This window comes from Melozone crissalis, unplaced genomic scaffold (assembly GCF_028551555.1).
Source record: "Melozone crissalis strain CALT ecotype California unplaced genomic scaffold, PUWL_Pcris_2 ptg000019l_1, whole genome shotgun sequence".
Lineage (NCBI taxonomy): Eukaryota > Metazoa > Chordata > Aves > Passeriformes > Passerellidae > Melozone > Melozone crissalis.
Window position 1 is genome coordinate 24497607 of NW_026535797.1, and position 13976 is coordinate 24511582.

The following is a 13976-nucleotide window of genomic DNA, read 5'->3' on the forward strand; positions in this document are numbered from 1 at the left end:
ACCCTTTCATGTTTTCTGAAAAAGTTCTTAGGAAATTTTGAGGATGTCTCAGGTACCTACATGAGAAGAAAATGGAACTTTATGACCAAAGTTCTCAGTAGTGACCTACAGGTTCTGCTGTCTGGGTATTTGTTTTAAAAATTTTGGATTACTCGGGACTTTATTGTTTTAGAAGCTCAGAGCATTAACAAATTTTCCTAACCAGTGGGAACTGCAGTTAGCCAGTCTTCACAAACCTGGGGCAAGTAGATGTAGCAGATAGAGCAACCAAAAATGCACTTGAAATCACTATATGATTTTGGAAATGTGCTTGGGGTGGGGGGAAGGAAGGTGATGTCCAGAAGGTTGTTAAAATGTTGAACATTATATCTGCTGTTTGCTTTTATTTTTATTAAGTATAAACATAGTTTAAAGTGTAAATCACTCTTCAGTAATAAACACTTTATATGTGAATATAATAATACCAGAGGTATTTTACATTCTATATTGCCTTCATTGAAGTCTCATTGGCTTAAAAGACAAAATTAAGATCTTCCAAGGGGGGGGAAAAAAAACCTCAAAATGAGACATTTAAATGAATGTATGCTTGGAAAGAATAATTAAATACCTGTGCTGCTAACCTTTTCCTTTTTGAATTATGAAATATAATAAGATCTATGGCATTTCAAAGATTTAATAATGTGGTTTTGAATGTTTTATTTCAAGAAGTATTTTTATATAGAGCGTTCTTATGTACCTTGAAAAATAACTTTAATGATTATTTAAAATTTCACTAATGTTTAAATGAGCAAAATATAAATCTAAGCATTGTATTTATTTGAAAAACAATTAAAATTCTGCTACGCCACCTCAGCAATGAAAGACTTGTCATTCTCTCGTGTGACAGTGATAGCAGCCACACCTTACAAAATCAGAGTTAATATTTTTCTTTTATCTGTCATAGACATTGGCTCAAAACCCACATCATTCATGTGAGGGGGAGCTCTGAGCTGGCAGGGAGGAGAGAGCAGCTGGGCAGGATGGCTGCTCTGGCCCTGGGTGGGAGTCAGCATGGGCTGCCCTCATTCCAGCATGGACCCTGCTCATTCCACCATGGACTGCCCTCATTCCAGCATGGACCCTGCTCATTCCACCATGGACTGCCCTCATTCCAGCATGGACCCTGCTCATTCCACCATGGACTGCCCTCAGTCCAGCATGGACCCTGCTCATTCCAGCATGGACTGCCCTCATTCCAGCATGGACCCTGCTCATTCCACCATGGAGTGCCCTCGTTCCAGCATGGGCTGCCCTCAGTCCAGCATGGACCCTGCTCATTCCAGCATGGACTGCCCTCAGTCCAGCATGGACCCTGCTCATTCCACCATGGACTGCCCTCAGTCCAGCATGGACCCTGCTCATTCCAGCATGGACCCTGCTCATTCCACCATGGACCCTGCTCATTCCACCATGGACTGCCCTCAGTCCAGCATGGACCCTGCTCATTCCAGCATGCGCCCTGCTCATTCCACCATGGACTGCCCTCAGTCCAGCATGGACCCTGCTCATTCCACCATGGACCCTGCTCATTCCACCATGGGCCCTGCTCATTCCAGCACAGACCCTGCTCATTCCAGCATGGACCCTGCTCATTCCAGCATGGACTGTCCTCATTCCAGCATGGACCCTGCTCATTCCAGCATGGACCCTCCTCATTCCAGCACAGACCCTGCTCATTCCAGCATGGACTGCCCTCATTCCAGCATGGACCCTGCTCATTCCAGCCCAAACCCTGCTCAGTGGCACAGATGGAGCAGCTGCTCCCTGCCCTGGCTGTGCTCCTGGGCAGTGGGCAGGGTGTGGGTGCCGAGTGTCCTGGGCTGGGCTCAGGGGGGTCACTGAAGTCCATGGGACCAGCTCAGTCAGCTCTCTGGGATTCTCACTGCAGTCACCACCAACTTTGGGGAACCTGCCCTTCCCTTCCAGGGTGCCACTGGCCAAAATGCACAGTCCTGTCTCCAGAGGCACGAGATGCCCTGCCCCAGGTGTGTCACTGGAGCTGAGCCCCTTTGGGAGCTGTCCTAGGCACACGCTGCTTGTCAGGGGCACAGCACAGCTGCTTCCCAGGACTGCTGCAAACAAGGTGCATCTTAAATTGAAATAAAATCTCTTCCCACACTAATTCCCTAATTTTTTCAGCCAGGTCCTGTTAGCTGGGGATTAACATTTAAATCTCTGCCAGTACATGTTTTTGCATCACCAGGAGCAGTTTATCTTCCCATGTAGGTGGCATGTCCTCACAGGCAGCACCTTGCCTTCTGGCCTGCAGCTTTTGGGAGATTCACAAACTCCCCATCCTACAACACAGTAAGTGCATTTGGCATCTTATTGTTTAACTTTTGCTAGATCCAAACATAGGCACGTGGTTTATTGAATGGAAAAGTAAACTGCAACACTCTGGGGCTGGACTGTAATTCCTGCCAGTCATCTATTGGATGGCTTTGGTTCTCCTGTCACTTTGTCTGCAGTTTGTTTAACTGCAAGCATTCTGTCATGTATAGAGTGTTAAAGTTTTTAGAGTTTTCTTCTATTACAAATCTTTGCTTTCATGTGCTCCCAAACTTTTGCTCCATCTCAGAGGAGGAGGAATCCTTCAGCACGTTGTGCCTTCCTGAGCTGATGAATTTCCCATTATTCAAAAGCACTTATTTATTTTTTTAAAGCTGCAGCAAAAACTGGTGCCAGTATTTGGAAAATATTCCAATCAAATATGAATGTTGTGAAGTATGTCAATAATAATCAACATCCCATACAGCCTGTCAGTCTAAAGAAACCAAGAGTCCTTAAGGACAGAGCCAGGTCAGTCAGATCTGAGTGCACCCACACAAAGGATACAGGGGGCTTGTCCTGTGCTGCTGATGTCTGACAGCTCCTCTAAATGCAGGCACTCTGATTTACTTCTGGTTTCCTTGCCTGGTGTGGGGGTGCAGGGGCAGATTGCAACTGTGAAAATCCCTATCCTTCACACTTGTGATATTTTGGAGAAGGACATGGTTTTCCTTTTGATAAGAGACCTAGAGTGTCTTCAGAAGGACATTTAAAATTGTGTAATTGCTAAACTTAGTAAACTGGTCACCCTGTGTATTCCCACAAGGGGCACCTGAGTGCTTTTCCTTTGTGAAAATGGTCTCAAAGAATGCTGATAAATGATATAATAATGTTCCTTACACCTCTCTTTCCTCCTCTCCCCTCCTCCTTCCCCTCATGCATGTGCTGTAGGTTTGGAGTTGCAGGGGCTGTGTAAGGTCTGGCACAGTATGTGGATTGTGCCATATTATTACTGCTCTTCTGAAAAGCAGGAGGAAAGGGAATACTGAGGGATTTTGTTTCTTTTGCTTTCAACAAGCTATGGTCATTTCTTGAGCTGTTCATGTAGCTCTTGCACAAAGGGACTGCACCAGAATGCCCCCAGACATCAGACTGCGGGACCTGCCTGTAGGGCTCCAATTCACTGTGGCAGTGACCAAGGGGGCCATTCCCCCAGCTCCCCCAGGCTCTGCTGCTCGGCAGGGGACCCAGCCCCAGAGCAAATTAAATGTCCCTAATTAACCAGCACTTGGTATTTCCAGTCTGGCTCAGTCAACTCCTGTTGTGTTTAGAACATGCTAGGTCAGCATGAAACAGGCAAAGTAAGACAACGTACTGAGATTCTGAGAAAAGTTTTTCATCACTCCCTGACAAAAATGAGCTACAGCCCTGAAAGCTTTAGAAGTAGTTCTTAATGGGTGGGAGACCCCTCACTGCTTCTGTCCAGGCTCTGCAGTGTTTCTGAGCTGATGCTGCATGTCCTGATCTACACAGCCAGATCTCCTCAACAGAGCTTGATTTGAGCAATGATTTGCCAAACATGCTGATCTAGATAACCTGACTGTAAGGAGTAAATGACACTTGTTTCCATATATTATGATTGAAGAGTGAAATGGATCTGGGTGGTTTATTTGTTTTCTTATGCAACAAAGATACCAAGCAATCACAGCATAAAAGTGCTGTTTTAAGTGAGGTGGTTCTGAGTTGTATGAAATTATTCCTTTTGATCACCAATGCAGGCCAAATAAATACAGAATGGGGGTGGTTTTTAATATGTCTAGAAAAAACAGGCATGGTTGCTTTTTAAATTTTCTTGGCATGTACTTTACGTTGTTAATATAATGCATACCCAGTCTTGCACTTAGCTTTCATAGCAAGGGTTGGTTTTTTCTTCTTTCCAATTTGAAATGGATGTCTAAAGTGTTTATTTTTCAGTCCTGTGACCAGCCAAATTGGCAGAAATATCCATTCTGAAAAACCTTTATTAATCCTAGCTTTCCTGGTGATTTGCCTTCTTATTTAGTGGTCTTTTCCAACAGTAAAAGCTCTTCTGTATGTTTCACTGGGGTTTCCTTTCAATGGGAAACAATATTTTGAAATATTTTGTTACAGTGAATTTGCAAGTATTTTCCTTTGGCAAGCAGGGTGGGTTGGGTGCTGATGAAGGTGATTTGACACCCAGCCTTTAGAAACAGAAGGTGCACTTGTGTTGCTCTGCCCTTCTGTTGTGGAAAGGACGTTTTGATTGCAGTGGAGTTGCTCTAAGTGATTAGGAGTAATCCTTTATTACTAGGACTAGCCTGGAGAAATGCTTATGCCTGGTATAACCAGCAGCATTTCCAGGGAGCCTGACAAAGCCAGGAATGTGTCTTTGTGAGCTGAGTGAGGTGCCTACAAGTGAGCATGTATTCATGCTCCTACTGGCTTTTAAAAATAATTTTGTCACATATTAAGGGTATGTTTATCTCACTGTGCTGTTAAGGGCACTATAAACACTTACTCAGAAATGATATCTCAATATTATTTTCAGTCTTGTCATGCTGTGGGTTTGCTCCTTTTCCTCATGGCCAGTCAGCATTACCTGTCCCAGGCTCCTCAGGTTTGCAGTTGGGATTGCATTGTGAAGCCTCCAAAACTGCAGCAAACAGGCATTTACAGCTCTGACAGAGGCTGACAGCAAACACTGGTTGGTTTCTGTTTGGGCTTTTATTTTTGGGGGTATTTTGTGGTTTTTTTAACCAAATGTTAAAACTGAACTGCTGTGAAGCAAAGGCTGGGGAGAGAAAGTGTCTGAAGGTGGGTGAATACCTGGGAGTTGCATTTCTAGATTCTTTGGTAAGCAATGCCCAGCAACCTCCACAGAGAAAGCTCCTGAAAATTGTCATGCCAAACAAAAATCCCAGAGAGGCTTCAAAAAATGGGGCTGATGCCAGTACCTGGCTAAAACTTGTTCTAACTTGGTAATTTTTTTCAACTAAGGCAGTAGATGTTTTTTTCTACTGTAGCTTCCTTGGGCTGCACTGAAGAAGCTTTGCCACCGCCTGTCTAATTAGGGGGAGTCTGACAGGATGTGGATAACTTGTCAGAGCTGTGATTTGCCTGTAGCCACTCCAGAGCCCAGTGGAAAGGGCTGGGACTGAGCCTGAGCAGTGCCTGGAGTGCAGCCTGGCCTGGGAGGGGAAGGCAGTGTAGTATCAGTGATGGGAATTACTCTGGAAAGCTGATCCTGCATGTTCCAAGTGTGAACACTGATCCTGGTGTCAGGAAGGTGTCTATGTATTTTGTATGAGCATTTTATTTCTAGGCTGTATTAAAAACAACTTCTTCACTTTTTTAAAATCTTTATTCCAGGGTCACAGACTAAGACAAAAGGTTACACAGTAAAACGTAGCTCAGGCTCTTGACATTGCTGTTGGATTTCTAGTCACTAAATGAGTTTTTACTTCTCTATAAAATATTTAAGTTAAACAGTTTGCTATTAGACAACAACAACACCACCCAAAAGACAAACAAACCACCATTTCAAACCCTTCAGTTCTCCATGCTTTTAGTACCCACTGAAAGCAAAAACTTTATGTATCTGTGCTTGAATAAGGCTTCCCGTATAGAAGTGTTACAGCCTGTAGGTACTGCACAAAGTTACTTGTTACCACCTTGTGGAGCTCTTGGAGGTTAAAGAACAACCTTTTCTTACCCCTTCTTCCACAACAGTATCATGGCAAGTGGCATGGTAAAACTTCTCCCCACACCAGAGTTAGTACTTTAAATAGTTATTCCTTTTAAAAGTGCTAAAACTACACAGGCTAAATTCTTGTTCAAATATTCAAAAGTAAAAGACAATCTGATGGAAGACTCACTACACATACAGGAAATACTCTTGAGATGTGCTTATGATGGTCTCTCAACCTTAGGTTTTAAAGACCAGCATCTGGGAACCAGTGGTGTATGTTTATTCACTGCATCTAATTTCATTGCCAAATATCAACTTTTCAGCTAGATTTTTGATTGATATTTTTTTTCCTTTAGGTAATAAATCACTTCTCAAAAAAGCTGCCCTCAAAGCTACTTTATATGACAATAACTCATAACTTAAAATCTTCACTACAAAGATGAGGTCATGCTGCATTAATTGTAAGGCACTAATATTAAACCAAGTTAAAGTGCTTCATGTATCCAAGCTCACTGTCCCTCATCCTGAGCTGAGACCTGGTCTTTTCAATGTGCCTGCAGCAGTACAGTGGTCTGTCCTCTGTGGAAAAAAAGTAAGCAGACAAAACAAGGTGCAAAGAGCAGGCTTTAACAACAGTGTCAGTCCCATAGAGAAAACATAGGTAAATTTAAATCCTATTACAAAACAGGTGCAAGCTGCCTTGTGGCTGTCAATAACCCTCCCTGTTGTAGAACAATGAAAAAGTGATTTATCAGCCACTGCTACCAGCTGTCAGTGACAGAGTACACATGTCAAAATCTGCACAGGAGCAACTTCTGGCTTCTTGCATAACAAATAGGATTAAAATTTGGCAGTGCTAAGACTGAAGAGTTGATTTTCTACTGAACTATCCACAGGGCCCTGTGAATTTTAATGGTGTTGCTTAGTAAGAGGAGAGCTGTTTGGGTAGAAGGGCACTGCATCATGCAGCAGGAATGTAATTTAGCTAATTATAGCACCTAGACATGTATATGGGGGTCTTTTCAGAAAAATGAGATCAGGTATGTGAGAGGTGACCTCTTGCATTGTCTTCTAGTACTGCTTCTTGTCTGCAGGCTTGTAAGACACCAGGAGACCGAAGGAAGCGTATCCAAATAAAAGGGTCTGAACAAACCACTGAAACTGAACAGCTGGGTCAGTGATTCCTTTGGCTCTGTAAAAAAAGCACAAAATGTGTCAAAAAACTTATGCTCCTCTAGGCTGTACTGGTACTTACAAAGTAAGGTAAGCTATCTCTACCCATCCTTGAGATTCAGACTGGATTAGAACATTTCAGTTCAGCACATTCATCTCCATCTACTGAGACATTTTTTGTGCTAACTAAACATACCAGTTCTTGTGGTTTTAGGATTTTAAGCTATTTGTTGAACAAAAGTTCTTTCAGACATTCTATACATGCAATTTCCTCAATGATATATAAATTGCAATCTCCATCTGTCCTATTTGAAATGACTTATCCCAGAAATTTGTGTACAAAGAAACAAGAAACTGGAGTAGCTTAATATTGATCTTAACACACAAGTCTGAATATAATTTCTTGCTGACTGTGTTAGTCAAGGGAGACTATGCTGGCAGGGCAGAGACCTGACAGTGACTGTGTGATGGAGGATGGAAAAACACTGGTACCTGAGTTTGTGGCTAGACAAAGACAGGTAACAGGGCTGAAGGCACTTCACTTAATTTATGGAGAAGAGACCGTTCTATGATAGTTAGTTTCAATATAACATAGATGACCTTTTCTGTATGTTACAGAAAATGTCATTTTCTCCTCCATTGTTCTTGAGAAGTACTCCTACTGAAAGGAACAAGTATAAACACAACAGCAAACCCAAGAGGTTTCACATTTCCTGTAAACAATTCCATAGCTGAGGCTTTTTTGTTTATAATCCCAGCTGCAGTGTTTTCAAATTAGTGCAAAACCTGGAGAACAAGGGCTTAGGAAATTTACCTGTTGCTACAAGACAAGCTTAATGAATAGACCATGTGCAGCAATACAGGCAAAGAGCCAATGACAGTACTACTGCTGATGAACAAATTTGTATCTGAGTCCTCACACTGTTCTTTGTGCCTCCTTTGTGATGTTGCCAAGTGGACACAACTTTTACATAAGTAAAAGTAAATGGTGTTTGGTGCTCACAGAAGTACAAGTGCTAGGTAATCTAAAGCAGCACTCCTGATGAGATGATGATGGGCAGCCCATCTCTGATTTTTTTTTTGTGGGTTTTAACACTACTCTGTAAAACTTCATTAGTAAAATTAATTACGATACACTCATTTAGTATGTTCACTGGTAGTCAAGTTTCCTCATACTTAAAAGAATTGCCTTAGGCCCAGATACCCATTTATTTGCACACTCAGTCTTAAAACAGGAATCTGATAAACACAACATTTTTACTAACTCTCAATCTGAAGGCAGAAATTATTCATCCATATTCTACTATTTAAAAAAAAAGACCAAAAAAAAAAACCAAACAACTTATGCAGCGTTCCATGAAACAAAATCCTGTTGCTTCCAAGAGCTGTCACCTGAGAAGCCTGGGACAGACAGCAGTGAATGACCTGGATGGAGAGGGAACCCATCATGGCAAACAGACTGGCCTGACTGTGCAGAGCATGGGAACCCAATGAGTATCTACATTGTTCTGAACTACTGCAACCACAAGTGAACAGAAGGAGGCTGTGTTTGGACAGCACTCCTTTCCAGGTACGTGGTTATCCTAACCTAAACTCAGATGGCCTTGCTTGTATGGTCTGACTGGTTCCAGGATTTTATCCCAGGCACCTGCAGATGCAAGTAGATCTGAAAGAGTCCCCAAATGAAAGTGCCCAGCTGTGTTCCCACAATACAAGTGCGATTGTTTAAGTGTGTAATTAGCAGTATCGCAATCCTGACGGGGTAAGATCTGATAAAATTCTAACACCTGAAGTTATCAGACTACTTCTACACTGTCCATTGTTCCCTCTGCCTCCTGAGCAGCAGTGTCACCCAGTGAACAGGGAGTTCAGAGGCTGCCAGACAAGCTCTGGCAAACCTTGCTGCTGCCACTCCTGCAATTTGCCAGCCCTTGGTTTTGCTGCCCTGCACAACAGCAACCACTGGGAGAGGTGGCAGGAACCAGCTGTGGAGCACAGCAACTATCACTGCAGCAAGAATTTTACCAGCATCCTCTGCATTCACTGCTGCTGAGAGCCACCACAATCAGTCTGTAGCTTACGTTACTTGATTCAGAACTCCCTTACAGAGAACCTGTGTTGGAGTGAGAGGAGGGAACAACTTACTGGCATAACTTAATACCGTAGAGGGCTTCCACTATGTGAATCAACCAGGATATCCAGAACCTGGTGGAAAGAAAACATGGTTTATGTTGCTGAAAATCAGGGAGAAGACTGTTGGATCAAAGATGCATTATGCAGAGAATATAAATCTGGAAGCACTGAAGCAACAACCTATTTTAACCTAGAATGGAAGGGGTGTTTTTCATCTTGAAAAAACCCCACAAGTGTACACTTAAAAGGAGCTGAAGCCCACTGAGAAAATGAGAGCAACTGTAACTTGTGCAATAAGCCTTGACCTGCCATTTGAAACATCTACTAGGCTTCCAAAATTTTCAGCAATCCGATTAAGCCAAAAGCAAATGCTTAGTGAAAGCAGTACAAGTTAATCTTAGTTAAGCATGCAAAATCTATCCTTTTACTTACTTAAAAATAAGTATTTTTAGTGGTCCTAAGGAGCTACTTAAGTTTTCACAGCTTTAGTTCTACGAAAACAACTGTGTGTATAGATTCAGAACATATAATGTGACTTGATAAGCCACACTTGGCCTACAAATTTTATATAGATGCTTTTGTAGGAAAAAAAAAGATAACCTATTCAGTTAGAATCAATTAAATACCTTGCTAAAGCAAAAGATGCTCTGAGAAAAGATGAGGGTTCTACATGATACATAAAATAAACAAGAAAGCCCTACTGATTTCTGTCTTTACAGGAAGCCAGTGAGCTCAAGGAAATATTTTCTGGCCCTTTTGTTAGTTACAGTAGCAAAAACTAAGTTTTGTAACCCAACAAAACAGCACTATGCAGTTTGTTCAGCAGGTTATTTCTCATGTAGATCAGGAGAAGTGAGGACCAGGGTAGAAAATGTTCTTTAACTGAAGCTGGATAAAAAAGACTTCTAAAGAAAGAATTGGACTGCCGAGTAACAACTAGAGAAGAAAAAGACTTGCAGTAGATGGTACAAGTATAACTTTGGACTAATAATTGTCATGAAAAGTAGTATCTTAACATTTTTCCCTTTCTTGTTAAACTATCAGTGATGCCAAATTCAAAGCTGAATTTTTAAACTATCAAACTGGTCTTAGCCTGTCTAGTCCTCTACATACTTATTACCCCACACCCTTAATTGTAATGAGCTTGAAATGAGAGCTCTTTAAATCTAATTAACAACTGGGTTACAGGAAAGCTTGCTAATACACACTAAGTACAGGAGTCAGAGAGGGGCAAAATAATGATACAGTCAAACATAACTTACCCATAGCATACCCATTTGTGGTGGTGTTCCACTAAATAATTAAGGAAGGTTCCAAATAATCCCAAGTAACTATAAGGTATAGTTGAAGGCCAAAGTGTTACCCACTGGAAAAAAAAAATTAAGTTATCTTACTGCAAGGTAGAAGTACTATCAATTAAACCTTCAATATAGCTTTACTTTTGAGCCCCATGAGTTCAGAGCTCATTTATTCACAGCACTTAAGTTCTTTCACTCCATTAACCTTGTCCAAGGACCATATTCTTCCAGTAGCCTTTGAAAGATTCCAACTAGGAAACTTCTACTCCTTGACATAGCAGATGCCAAGGGGCTGAGTTTAAGGTTGCTGTCTGGGGACCAAGAGTGCATCTGCACATTAAATGGTATTTAGGTTGTAAGCTCATTACCTATTAGACATGGAAGCTGCAAAACCTACATTGTCTTTGTCCTGAAGAAGTTAATCTGAGGCAAGTGACCTGAGGAGGCCAAACCATGAGTACACTGTTTAGGAGGAATAGCTATCTAAAACTAGGAGATCAGTCTTTCTTTTTTCATCCCCTAAAAAAGAAAATGTCAGATTTTTGTTTATTTTTAACAGGGCACAGAAGACAGCTGAGCACGAATCCCAGGACCAGAGATGCAGAATTCCTTTCCCGGTTTCTCTCCTGTCACAGAGCTGTCCGCAGTGTTTGGCACTGTGCACGCTGATTTCCACAAGCCAGGAGGAGAGCAGGCAGTGAGGGATGAGCTGTGCACTTCAGAGGCCACTGGGGACATAAGGTAAGCACCAGGCCAAAGTACACACTGCCTTATCTTGCTTTGGTAAATCAACACTGCAGCTTCTCACTATATGTACATTCAGCTATGCCAAAGATGTGGTGAGGTGATGATTTTAAACAGGGAATCTGCTTAAAGCTGATTCTGTTTCTTGAAACAGCCCAAAAATTATTTTGTGAGTGGCTGGATGTGCCTTGATTATTATTTTTACAGCGGTGGTTCCCAAGTTTAGAAAATCTGTGCAAACAGAAAGAAAATCGCGACATGTGAAAGTCAAGGGAGGACTTTCATAAACTTGCCAGATACATCAAAAAGCCATTAACATCCCTGCTCCAGTAATCCAAACTAACTTAGCTGAGGTCTGTTTTTGGAAATTACCACAACGTGGTGACTGAACGCGTGTGTTTTCCAACACCACCAGTTCGCACAGCCTGTGCCCAAAGCCGTCCCCTGTAAATGCCCCTTGGGGACTGACATGTCCCCGAGCTGTCCCGGAGCTGTGCTGCTGCTCGGTGCCGCAGCTCCCAGCGCTGGCGATGCTGCAGCCCCTTCCCGGGCACCAGCCCCGCAAACACTCCCTGCTGCCGTCCGGGATGCTCGGACCGGGCCCGGGACGCGCCCGCAGCGCCACGGCCTCGCTTCCCTTTACAGACCAGCTGCTTTCTCCCTCCCTCTGGCCTTCCTGCATGGCTCTGTCCAGCCTCCTCCGGCCTGGCCCAAGCAGCACCTCCGGTTTCCTTTTTCTCCCCGTTTATTGTAGGGAGCGGCGTTTCCGCGGATACGGGGACGGTGCAGGGCATCTGTTCCACCCACCCCGCAGTTTCTGACCCATCTCCCTCCCTCCCCGCGCCGCTCCTTACGCCGAGGAGGATCATGCCGAAGATGATGGCCACCATCCAGATGAGCCGGGAGCGCTGGAAGTGGCAGCTGCCATCGCGGCCACGCTCCGTCGCCGCCGCCATGCCGCCGGGCCGCGCTGTGAGCGGAGGCCGCGCCGCCGCCGCTAAGGCCGGGCTGGGGGAGGCGGGGCCGGGGCGGGCCCGGCGGGCGGAGGCGGAGTGCGGCCTCGCCCAGCGCCGGGCGGGGTCCGGCCCGGCACCGATGTGTGTGACCGAGTGTCAATACCCGGTGTGGCACAGTGTCGCCTCCTGCGCTCGGCCTCTGCAGGCCCAGGCTCAGGGCAGAGTGGCTGGGAAGTGGCCCAGCGGAGAAGGACCGGGGGTGCTGCTCGGCTCTGGCTGAACAGGAGCCAGCAGCGTGCCCGCTGGGCCGGGAAGGCCAATGCCATCCTGGCCTGGATCAGCAAAGTGTGACCAGCAGGACCAGGGATCATCCCCCTGTACTTGGCACCAGTGAGGTCACGCCTCGAGTGCTGTGTCCAGTTCAGGGCCTCTCAGTTTGGGAAGGATTCTGAGCTGCTGGAATGTGTCCAGAGAAGGGCAGCAAGGCTGCTGAGGGGTCTAGGACACAAGCACTATGTGGAGCAGCTGAGGGAGCCGGGGTTGTTTAGCCTGGGGAAACCCTATTACTCTGTACAACTGCCTGAAAGTAGGGTGTGCCGGGTGGGAATTGGTCCCTTGTCCCAGGCAGTCGGTGGCAGGACAAGAGGACATAGTCCAGAACCACACTAGGGCAGTTTGGGGTGATTAAACACCGAAACGGGCTGCCCAGGGTGGTGGTGGTGTCACCGTCCCTGGAAGTGCTTAAGAAAAGACTGAACATGGCACTCAGTGCTATGGTCTAGTTGAAAAAGTGGTGTTCGATCACAGATTGCACTTGATGGTCTCAGAGGTCTTTTCCAACCTAATCGATTCTGCGATTCTGTACCGAACGCAGCGTAGAACAGCACAGAAGTTGCAGTGAGCTTTTCAGCTTGACTCGCTGCTGCTTTCCTGCAGGGTTTTCCTAGGGGTGAGGAAATGCAGGCAATGGGGATCAATCGCAGCACACGCGGCCCACGATGCGCGCCCGGCTCCCGGGCAGCCCCGGCCCGGCCCGCGCCGCAGGGCCCGCAGCGCCCTCTCGTGGCCGCGGGGGGAGGCGGCTCCCAGCTGTCCCCGGTGCCCCCGGACTGTCCGGGCACACGGCGCTGTCCCGGCCGCAGCACACCCGGAGCGCAGAGTGCAGGGGCACTCGCTCCTGCGGGAAATAAACAGCTACTGACCTTCCCACCGCTGGGCAGTTCAGTCTTTATCTAGAACATTACAGAGTGCCTTCCCTTTTGAAAACTGGCGATTCAAAGCGTCTTAAGTCCAGCATTTTCTATCCTGTGTCCTTTTGGGAATATAGTCTCGGTGATGACTCAGCAGGGCCTTGGGAAAGGTGCTCAGGGGTAGAAACGTTGGGGGGTGGGTTGGGCGGGTTTACGCTTTCCTTTGAGCTCTGCTACCTGTTTGCTCGGCATGACTGACAGTGTAGAGACAATGTAAAATGTTGGCTGTGCTCTTGTTTCTCCTTGCGTGAAGGCTAAACATACTGCCCTGTTAATTATGTGTTAATGACATCCTGTGCTTCACCCCCCCCCCCCCCTTTCTTTTTTCCTCCTTTTTTCTGGGGTGCTCTTTGGAGATTACAAGATAGTTTGGTAAAAAATCCTACTGTGCTAAAACTGTTGCTGG

General features: G+C 45.1%; 1 protein-coding gene across 1 annotated transcript; it reads right to left on the bottom strand.

Moving 5' to 3' along the window:
- Positions 1 to 6349: 6349 nt before the first annotated feature.
- TMEM254 (transmembrane protein 254) lies at positions 6350 to 12349 on the bottom strand. Its single transcript, XM_054276985.1, has 4 exons — positions 12219 to 12349; positions 10585 to 10688; positions 9335 to 9394; positions 6350 to 7208 (listed from the first exon to the last, which is right to left on the bottom strand). Exons 1-4 carry the CDS (start codon positions 12318 to 12320, stop codon positions 7088 to 7090), a joined length of 387 nt encoding a protein of 128 aa, XP_054132960.1. The 5' UTR covers positions 12321 to 12349; the 3' UTR covers positions 6350 to 7087.
- Between the last annotated feature and the right edge of the window lie 1627 nt (positions 12350 to 13976).

Coding starts and splice junctions, on each gene's coding strand:
- TMEM254 (XM_054276985.1), bottom strand. CDS start 12,320: ATGGCGGCGGCGACGGAGCGTGGCCGCGATGGCAGCTGCCACTTCCAG. Junction 10,689..12,218: donor TCGGCATGATCCTCCTCGGC/GTAAGGAGCGGC, acceptor TTTTTTTTCCAG/TGGGTAACACTTTGGCCTTC. Junction 9,395..10,584: donor CACAAATGGGTATGCTATGG/GTAAGTTATGTT, acceptor TCTTTCCACCAG/GTTCTGGATATCCTGGTTGA.